At 37.7% G+C, this 10398-nt stretch overlaps 1 protein-coding gene across 1 annotated transcript; it reads left to right on the top strand.

Annotated features, from left to right (window-relative positions):
* Positions 1-818: 818 nt before the first annotated feature.
* On the top strand, positions 819-10086 carry LOC137939253 (vacuolar protein sorting 38). The gene is made up of 6 exons (XM_068784488.1): positions 819-1186; positions 1774-1980; positions 2436-2613; positions 2856-3031; positions 7737-7964; positions 9485-10086. The coding sequence occupies exons 1-6, from the start codon at positions 989-991 to the stop codon at positions 9599-9601; spliced, it is 1104 nt and encodes a 367-aa protein (XP_068640589.1). The 5' UTR covers positions 819-988; the 3' UTR covers positions 9602-10086.
* The last annotated feature ends 312 nt before the right edge of the window (positions 10087-10398 follow it).

Raw genomic sequence — 10398 nt, 5'->3', positions numbered from 1 at the left:
AGTTCATCCGTTTCTATGTTAAAACCAAGGCTTTTTAACCCAAGATCAAGACTTGAAGTTATATTTATTTTTTATTTATTGTATTATATTAGTGATTTAATAGTGGCAATATTACGTACAAATATATAGTATATTAAAGTAATAATTAGATCAATTTTTCCTCTTAAATCATTCATTTTTAGGCTATAGTATATCATATGTTATTAATAAATTAATAACTAAACGTATTACTTTTGTTTTTGTTATTTATAACATTATTTATTTATTACTTGTAATTAATCATGTGCGTATTTCATTGGCTCATGTAATTACCATATTAATGCATAATAACATATCTAATTCAATTAATAAATATATTAATATATTTTAATTATACATTAAATAAGTTACTCGTGTAGTAATAATGATTGTTTTACCTAATTTGGGGTTCGACGATTATGTTGTAATTATAAGTGTACTGGTTTAGGAATCTCTTGTTTTTTATGTTTTTCTAATGAGTGGGCACTATTCACTATAAACTATTTTCCTATACATGAAGGTGTCAACACTAACACTAAATACGAAGATGATTTTTATATACATGATTGATATGATCTTCGAGTTGGATATGAACTTGATCTTTAAGAATCTATTTGGGGCACTAACCCCCCATTAAGGAAACAGGAGAAACTAGAAAGTTGTATCGGATCTTCGGGTACCGGCGGATACAATGATACCCGATTCCGATTGGTTCACAAGAAGCAAAGCGGTTTTTAAAGTGGACTCTGAAGCGCCGCAGCCAGGTGAGCATGATGTCTGAGCAAATCAAATCCAGTAGGCACTAGCCTCCTCGCCCAGTTGACCAAAATACCCTCCAGCGACCGGTCTTTCTCTTGTATCGATGATCAGCGAACGTCGCATCTCGGCCTTCTCCGGAAAGATATGAGTTCGGCAATCCATGGGTTCGGATTGAGTGGAAGCTCACCGTTCCTCCGGTCTGCTACTGGTCATGGCGGCATCGGAAGAGGATACGATGGCGACAACTACTTCGACGGATGAAATCGAGATGAACGGGCAGGCACCCAAAATCATCGAATGGGAAGAGCTCCAGCAAGAACTCGCGCGCCTTTGGAGCCTCTCATCTGCTCTCAAGAAAGCTAAAGAGCGGAAGGAGTACCTTGCGCAGAGGCTAGAATCTGCAATCCAGGTGCGAATCTTTTTTATTTTACTTATTTACCTTTCTTTACATCTATTGTTTTCTTTTGGATCGTGATACATGTTGATGGGATTAACTGTAGTTGGAAGGAAATTAATAAAGACAAACATGCGATTTTGGAAATTTGGGAGCTTACATTCAAGCAAATCATCGATTCAGTGGAATCTTATTTCTTTTGACATATTTGTAAATTGTTTGTGCTTTCCTTTCATTTTGAAGTTGGAACCAGACGTTTAGACAAAACCCATTTGTTGCAGTAAGTTTTTATGCTCCTTAAAATTGTTAAAAGTTGAAATACAGCAGTGGAATGATTTTCGAACGAACTAGCCGAGAATGCGTACCTAGATATAGTCCAACAATTTGATTTGCACCAACTTCAGTATAATTTTTATAATCATACATTAGTATATCTTAGTTTTTGACTATTTGGAGTTAAGTGCTTGTTGATTGACTTGTAGAATCTGCTTAGCTAACAAATGCTCTGCATTTTTCAATGTCGTCTTGTTCTTCTTGTCTTTATCTTGTTTAATTTTCTGGACTTTAATTGATTAGTTCGCTGGTTAGCGGGTCGGAGGCAGGTAAGGAAAGAACCACTGCATCGCTTAAACCAGCTTGAGGAGATGAACCTGAAACTTGGAGATAAGAAGTTGGCGTTTGAGAATCTGTTGGTGCATTCAAAGGTCATGGCGGAGGCCACAAAAACTGAAAGGGAGCAGCTTAGTGTTGCAATCAGGCCGTTGTTGGATGCAAGTGAAGCCCTATCCATTGCATGCAAGCGATTGCAGGTAATTTAGAGGCATTTCTTGCATGTAATGGTGATTTTTATAATCATGCCTTGATTATCTTACTCTCCTTGGATTTATGTTACCTCACTTTAGGAGCATTCCTTTATTTGTTTACTGGATAAAAGATTATATTGGTTGCATTTTCGTCCAGAGAGAGGTAATTGGAAGTATCTGCTTGACCTTTTTTCTTTGTAGTTAATCCCTCCTGTGATTCTTGGTTGCAATTCAATTATGTATAGCATAAATAAGTCCTTTTAGTCTTCCAGGAGTTATACAAAGACAAAAGACAGCATTTGGTGACAAAAGGATTTATTTTCATTTCATGTACCCTAAGCATTCTTAGATGTATTGTTAGAACCATGGAGCAGCTATCCTGAATTATTAACAAACATATGTGCTTGGCTTTAAGTACGCTAACATCTTTGGTTAAAATAAATGAGTACTGATTTTGACAGGAAGCTCATAGATTATTAGATGGGGACAGGGGTACTGTTCATCTCAAGAATTTGCAGAAGATGCTAAAGATGAGACAGCAGTATATGGTAACACAAATATCAGCTCTTTATCCTGTGAAAGCCTCCGCAGGACTGGCCCCTGGGAAGGTTGTATCACAAAAAGAAGTTAACAGATCAGGTAAGATTGCTCCTCCTTTAAGGATTTGTCAAATAATATTGGAGAAACAAACTGAGAGTTTTTAGGATGCATAGTCTTGATATTTGCAGGAAGCACATGTCTTTTTACATGTTAATATTCAATGTGAAAATCCAAGTGTTTGTTTGTGCATTTGTGCTTGGTACTTCCTAATGGCAATTTGTTCTTTTAAGTTTGTAGTTTGTATAATCGATGGAAACTGAACCAAATACTCCTACTTTCAGATGTTGATGAATCTGGTTCACAGCCATCCATTTTACCAGAAGTCAGTAATTCAGGAATGTCGTCACTAACCATTTCAGGACTGCATCTTGCTGTGCCTCCTTTCAAGAAGATGAGCTTTTTCAGTGATAAAAAAGAGGCCCAGAAGTCTGCATCTGCTTTGGGGTATGTTGCACATGTAAGTTTGCTTCTTCTTATTCTGGACAGGCATTTGGATGGCACATAAAATGCATGATAGTTTATTGATCTAATTTTAGTGGATGCATTCAAGGGAGTATTATCAATGAAGAACAAGGGCCAAGTAGTAAGCATCAACTCGCTCAAATAAAATGTTTCAAATAGGTAGATAGAGAAGGATGAAACACATACAGTAGATAATGGATGACTTCAATGAAGTTAGCACATAGTTTGCTATCTGATAGGCCTATTCTGCAAAGGATGCTAAAAGTCAGTGTTGCAATTGTTAGACCAACTGTACTTTGTAGAGCAGAGTGTTGAGTAATGACCAACAGTAGATGAAGGTGGCATGTATTTGGATATTCAGGTGGATGTGTGCACACTAGGAAGGAGAAAACTATAATATGTTAGAAAGTAGCTTGAAATAGCAACTTAAGGAAATGATGCATTTGTACCCTAAGCATGCATGGAGGTTCTTCCATTAGCACCTTAAGGATCACCAATAAAAGCTTTTGTTGTGATGGGTGACAACAAGAAGCCCTCATTGGTGGCATGGAACTGATTGCATTTGTAGCCTCTTGAAGGAAACAATGAGAGAGACAGCGAAAGGAGAGAGCAAAAGTAGCAAGGGAGAGTTGGTGATGCAGGTTCATGTGGCTACATAAAGACAGAGGGGGATTGGTTTTGGTGTCAGAATGGGCCCAAGTGAAGGGTGGGCAATTGCAAGAAGGAGAAAAGAGGAGACGGTCCCTTTGGTAGGAAAATCAAGTATTTTTCAATATGAAGGAACAGTCTTGAGGATTAATGAATTCAGAAAGGACAATCTTTAATGGAAAAAAGCAATCCTTTATCAAGGTACCTTAAAAAATTGGATGCATTTTTATTTCAAAACTGTAGGCAATTTTTCCATGCTAGGATGGAAAGATCTGTAGCAAGGAGATTTGGGTAGAGAATTCCCAATATGTGCTATATGTGTTACACTTAGAGAATGATACGTATTGTTCATTTGAGAGATAACAAGGTTCAGGCAAGATTGTATATCCCTAAGTTCACTTCATATGGCTTTGGATGGCTGGATTTCCTGGAATCTTTGAAGTTCTGTTTTGAAGCTGTTCGTACGAACCAGGCTGCTCCAGCAATGGAGCCAGTGTTTCAACCTTTGTGTCAACTTCAATAGGAGAGTTTCTTTCAATCGACCTTTGCGCTGGATCATACTGAGGAAGATTGGTCTTTGTTGCCTGCTGAGGTGGATCTTTGATGTCGTTATAAAGAGCATCTTCATAGTGTAACAGCCAAGGAAAGGATTTACTAGAAGTGGAAGGCGTCCTTCAAGTGGCGTAATAGGGAGTTGCAAAGTCAAAATTCTTTCATTCCTGGCTTCTACTCAGAGGAGAAAAAAAATCCATCGCCTTGTTAAGGGTCAAGAGGTTTTGTCCTCAGATCGTGCTCAACATAGCTAATTCTTTGGTAAATTATTCTGTAGTGATATACACTAAAGACATGCTGGGCAAACCACCTCCTATCAACCTCACTTTTCATACCATTTCGTCAGTAGAAGCAAATTTCTTGATCTCTCATTTACGAAGGAGGAAGAGGAAGCGCTTATGTTGTCAATGCCAAGCAACACTGCTCCAAATTGTGATGGTTTTAGTTTGGATTTTTACCAAAATGTTGGCCTTTTTTGCAAGATGATGTTTGTTGCTTTTTCATATTTTTAACATAATGGGGTAACATTCAACACAATCGGGCTTCCTTCATTGCACTCATCCCCAAAATTTCAAGTGTTGAGGACGCTATATTCAACGGATAGGCCTTTTATCTAGCGCTTAATAATTTGGTTGCTCGAGTTCTAGCCAACAGGTTGAAGAAAGTCCTTCCTTCTGTCATTCGTTTTAATCAAAGTGCTTTTGTTAAAGGTTGTTAAAATTTTGGACTCATGTTTACATGGTTTATGAAGTCTTGCACTCTCTTTAAAGATCGGGTAGTCAAGGGTAATCTTAAAGCTTCATGGGAAAAAGCTTTTGATACGGTTTGTTGGCTTTTCTAGATTCGGTGATGAGGAAAATGGGGTTTGGTGATCTCTACTTCTTTTTTTGTGCTGATGGTTTTTCTTCAAGGATTAAGAGGCATTAGACAAGGATGTCCTCTTTCCCAGATGTTATTTTACATCATCGGTGAATTGCTTGGTGTAATATTTTCAAACAGCGCAATATCTTAGTGGTTGGATTCCTTCCCTAAAACCTTTGGTAAATTTGCTTCTTCAAATCCTCCCCATTAAGGCCCTCTTTATCTATTTGTGTGTTGATTTCATGGTGGATAGTTAATTGGGCTAAATCAGGCTTATAGGGGTGAATCTTTTGGAAGATGTGCAATTGGGCGTATTTTATGTTGTAAGGTGCACACTTCTTGTACCTAGGATTCTCTTGTTCTTGGGAAGATTTACTCTTGATCTTTGGGTGCTAGTGAAAGGCATGGAGAAGAGATTAAAAATGCGGAAAGGAAATCTTTGAAGTTTTGCTGGTCAAGCTACTTTAGTTCAGGCTACTCTAGCAGGCATTCCCACTGTTTACCTTTCTTTCATGCCTTGTCTATGGGCTATAGCTTTGAGGATAGAGGCCATTTTGTGGTATTTTTTTATTGAAGGGTGCTTTGGACCGGTTCAGGTATCACCTAGTAAACTGGGATGTGGTTTGCCAATCTAATTATAATGGGGGTTTAAGTATTAGGTCCATTAGTGTAATGAACAAAGCATTGTCGGCCAAGTGGCTTTGGTGCTTTTGTACGGAGTCTCTTGTGCCTTGGAGATGTTTAGTCGCCCTTAAGTACAGCTTATCGGAGGACTCCTAGCTGCCTTTTGGTTCCCTACCAGCTTCTAGTTTATGAAATTTAATTGTTCGTCTTAAATCCTCCTTTATTTCTCCATTCAATTTCATGTTAGACAGGGCACTCGTGTTCGTTTTTGGTTACATGAGTGGATTGGGATTTCTCCTTTAGCCATTGCTTTCCTGTGTCATTTCATGTGCTTTTATAGCATGAGATTTTAATTTCACAATCTTATGTCACCATTACTTGGAATTTCAATTTTCGGCAAAACCTTAATGGTGTGGAAGCGGTGGATGAAATCTTCTTTCGCTTTTAAATTCTCGTTCTTTACTGTCATGTGGTGGAGATGAGATAATTTGGAAGATCAGTTCATCAAGAGTTTTTTCTGTTTCATCCTTTTATGGTTCTCTTCTATTTGATCTGCAGTCTTCTCATAAAGTTTCGGTTTAGTTTGGAAAATTCCTGCTCTGCCCAAAGTACTTCATTTTCTGGGGTGTGTTGCTAAAGGAAATTTTTTAACTATTGACTAGTTGATTAGGCAAGGCCAGTATGTGGAGGATGTTCATTGTAAAATTGGTAATGTCATGGAGTCAGTTAACCATTTGTGCAGTCATTGTCCTTTTGTAGTTTTTTGTTTGGGATGCTTTATTGCGTAAATTTGGCTTTTTCATGTGTTTTCCGCTGCATTTTCAGATTTTATGATTCAATTTCTTCTTCATCTTTTGTCTTCTCGTTGTTGGGTGTCATGACAAGTTTCCTTTGCAACTACTATTTGGGCTATTTGGAAAGAGCAGAATAAGCGTGTTTTCAATGCTAGGTGCTTTCTTTGGGAGGAGTGATAGAAAAGACTATTCATTACACTCAATTTTAGGTTAGTAAATTTTTTGGCTTTCAATATTTTTCAAGCTTTCCTCAGAATGCGTTGGCATAATATAACCGCTTCGTCTGACTCTCACATCACTGTCAATGAGCCTTGGTCTCTCCCTTCAGAGGGTAAACTCAAACTGAACTTTGATGGGAGTTCAAGGGGTAGCCTAGGCCCTTTTGGAGGTGGTGTAGTTCAAGGTTCTTCTCGTATTGCTTTTGTGTATACTGTAAGCCTTTTGGGCTACTGCAATTCACCTGGGGCTGAACTCTTGGCACTTTTATGGGGACTGAGGATTTTGTTTTTAGAAGTTGTTGGATCCTCTCGTTATTGAAGGTGACTTGGCTGTCATTATTTCGTGGTTTACTTCAAGATGAGACTATGGAGTCTTGTCATCATCTTGACATTCAGTGGCTTCGTCATGTTTGCAGTGCAAAATGTGCTGGCAGATTTTTTAGCACGAGAGGGAGTTGACCTTCAGATCTTTTAGTGGCTGATTCCTTTCCATTGGATGTTCATTAGCTTTTTGTTTTTTTTCTTGTTTGTATATTAATTGCATATTCTGCATCATTCTTTCTCCCTTTAATGAATTTCTCATTTTTGTAAAAAAAATTGAATCTACTTGGCCCATATGAGGGTAACAGTGTCTTAACTCCTATTGCCATTCTCCAAAGCAGGCTTGAGCTCTCTGAGACCAAGTCTGGGGCAGAGTCAAGGGCCGAGTGAGTGGTTTCAGTTCAGGTTCTTTTAAAGTGTGGACTCAACAGGTCACCAAGGAACTAAAAAAATCAGTAATTTCTTTAAACAAGTGTTTGAGCCTTCAAGATGGATGTGGGCTTCCTCTCATACTCCTCTAATTTAGCACAAATTCAACTGCTAACATGAAATTTAAACATGAATAGGAAACTGAAAATAACTGACTTGATCAAGACTCTTTCACATGTCAAATTGTTACAATAAATGTGATTTACAAGGTCCCCTCAGGTTGTTTGACTCATGTGAGGTCTCATATTTGCAGGCTGTCTCACTTGTTGCATCATACCTTGATGTTCCTTTACGCTACCCTTTGCGCTTAGGTGGTTCACGCTCATTTATTTCTGATCACGCTCCTTCAATTGAACCCATGTCATCTGATTTGGTTGTTAATTCAGCTGTCGCAATAAATGTGAAGCCTGCTGAATTTCCTCTATTTTTAGAAGGGCAAGACACTACTCGAGCTGCTTATGCAATATTTTTATTGAACAAGGTATTACCTGCTAACCCTCCTCTACGGTTAAAACCTGTTCTGGTTTTTCACTGCCTCTTATTTCATATTAGTTACTTGCAGACTATTTAAATTTGCTGTTGTTACCTTTCAACATATTTACATTTTGTAGAATCTTGGGTTTTAAATATTCTCGTACATTCCAGAGGAAAGGAGCTAATCTGGGCCTGGTCACTAATTGGTTCCTGATTCTAGCAAGTCTAACTAATTTAAATAGGCTTGGTGAATGAATGGAACCATTTTTAAAATAGAATCTTTCTTGAATATGTGTCTAAATAAGTAATTTTTAAAATCCTCTATATAAATTAATTCCAAATGAAATATGTTAATTGACAAACACATTTAGAGGATGTATCTGCTTCGGACAATTTATGCCAGGTAGTGGGGATGGCTTGCCTCTGTACTGAAAGACAATAATATCAATAAAAATTCTTGTGCGTTTTCTTGTTCAGTGTTGGAAGAGTAGGGAAACAACAGGATTTTGCACTTAAAATGCTTGAGAATATGTTTCGGCTTTCACTCAGAAAAACATGTTATGGCTATATAGTTGTAAAGAGAAGAGGTTTACAGCAGAATCCATGGTGACTTTCAATGAAAAACTAATAGTCAAAGGACTTGGTTAACTTTAGACAAGACTAAATGTTCCATCCAGGGCATGGTAGGGGCTTTTCATAGGCTCTTGCAGAAGTCTACATGGAAACTTCAAACGGGACTTATACTTCCCTTAATTAAAGTCTAAACCCTTAAAAAAAATAGCAAAGTTAAGCCTTACTCCTCTGGAAAATTCTAACATAAAACTAAAAACTCCTAATTAGAAATGAAAGATATGAATGAAATAAGAAACCTTAATCTAAAACATTGTCAGAAATAAGTGAGTCCTAAGAAAGACACTGCCTAATACATTATATATCTAATAGAAAAAGAGAACTAAAAATGTTGAGAGACTAAATTATTTAACCCCAAGGATTCTGTAACTATACTTTCTGTGCCATTGCTTCTCTGCTACTCTAGTAGATCTTATAAGTAGTTTTGGCAAGTGAAAGTCTCCTCTCAATCTGTTCTTCCTGTCTGCTAGCTCATGCTTTTCTTCCCTTGAGTTATCATCTTTAAGTTTTGCCGGAAACAACAGGTGTAAATGATTTTAAACCAGTTCAATTAATTATGTGCATATGCGTGCATTCCTTCTTTTTTGTCCATTGAGAAAACTGTCTAGATGTGTGCCCTTGGATATTTGTACAGACTGACTTTGCTGTTTAGTACTTCCCTAGAATAATCATGTTTTGGACTTTCCTGTGTTTGGCATGAATGACGACCTTCCATGGAGACTAGTATCATTACGTGATTGCTTCGTATTGTATTTACATTCTCTGTTTATGTTATTTGCTTGATAAGATGCTATGGCCCCTTTTGGTTGTCTCTAATAATTATCTTTTGTTGTTGCTTTTTTGCTGCTTCAACAAGTCTAGTGAGCGTAAGTGACCTTATCTTTTGGGATAATGTAGGATTTAGAGCAACTGTTGAATTACATTGGGGTTGAAAGCTTGGGACCACGTCAAGTATTGGCTAATTTGAAGGAGCTTTATAGAACAATTCAGTCTCAGGAATTCATTGAGAAGTAAGCAATCAACTCTTCCCTTCAGAATCAGTGGTTGCAGAAAGTGCCTTATTTTTTGCTGAGCACCTTCTCAATGGCCATGGGGTCAGATGATTATACAAGCTTGACTGTCAAACCAGGATAAAGGGCATTTCTCTACTGTAACATCTCGTTTATCTCTGCATTGATGAGATATTCTTTTCTAGTTTGAAGTTATAGAGAAATTTCACATTTGAGGCTTAAACATGGGATTTGGACCCAAAGTTCTGGATGTGAAGATTTGAACAACCACTCTCGATTTTGTAAACTGAAATTGCTACCACGATGAAGGTTATATGGTTACTCCTTGGGGCAGTGAGGTTGAGCATATTTTTCTTGTTTGAATATACATAACTTCCTAGTTTTCCATGTGATTTAATGGTCATTTTCTTCTATTTAGATAAAAGGCTTCAAGTTGATGGGCTTCCCACATAGAATATAGATAGAAGGCTTCAAGTCAGTGGGCTTCACAACTAGAAAAAGAAAAATACTACAACTGAAAAACATTGTGTTGCCCACTATGAGGTGTTGTTGGCTTCCTTTGAAAGAGATTCTGCAGTGGAGCTGGATGATCGTGGAGCTTCTAACTAAGAGTTAATTATGAAGTGCCCTGCAATCTGTTTGTGAGTTTCATGGACTCTCCCTTATGGCTTTGAGCAGCCCTTAGCCCACTGGTGATTACTTCAGAGTCTCCTTCAACAATCATAGTCTCTGTCATGGTAGTATTGATCCCCGTTGGTCCCAGTTATGCCATGATGGTCCTTCCCTTGTGGTCTCTGATTG

This window comes from Aristolochia californica, unplaced genomic scaffold, assembly GCF_029961685.1.
Source record: "Aristolochia californica isolate CCGP_79_NKW_82.1479 unplaced genomic scaffold, dmAriCali1.0.hap1 SCAF_8, whole genome shotgun sequence".
Classification (NCBI taxonomy): Eukaryota; Viridiplantae; Streptophyta; class Magnoliopsida; order Piperales; family Aristolochiaceae; genus Aristolochia; species Aristolochia californica.
The sequence above is the reverse complement of the archived record's forward strand: the minus strand, read 5'-3'. Positions and strand labels throughout refer to the sequence as shown.

Excerpts from the sequence above, each read along its gene's own strand:
- LOC137939253 (XM_068784488.1), top strand. The coding sequence starts at position 989 with ATGGCGGCATCGGAAGAGGATACGATGGCGACAACTACTTCGACGGAT. Across the intron at positions 2,614-2,855 it reads AAAAGAAGTTAACAGATCAG|ATGTTGATGAATCTGGTTCA; the intron begins GTAAGATTGCTC and ends TCCTACTTTCAG. Across the intron at positions 7,965-9,484 it reads CAATATTTTTATTGAACAAG|GATTTAGAGCAACTGTTGAA; the intron begins GTATTACCTGCT and ends GGGATAATGTAG.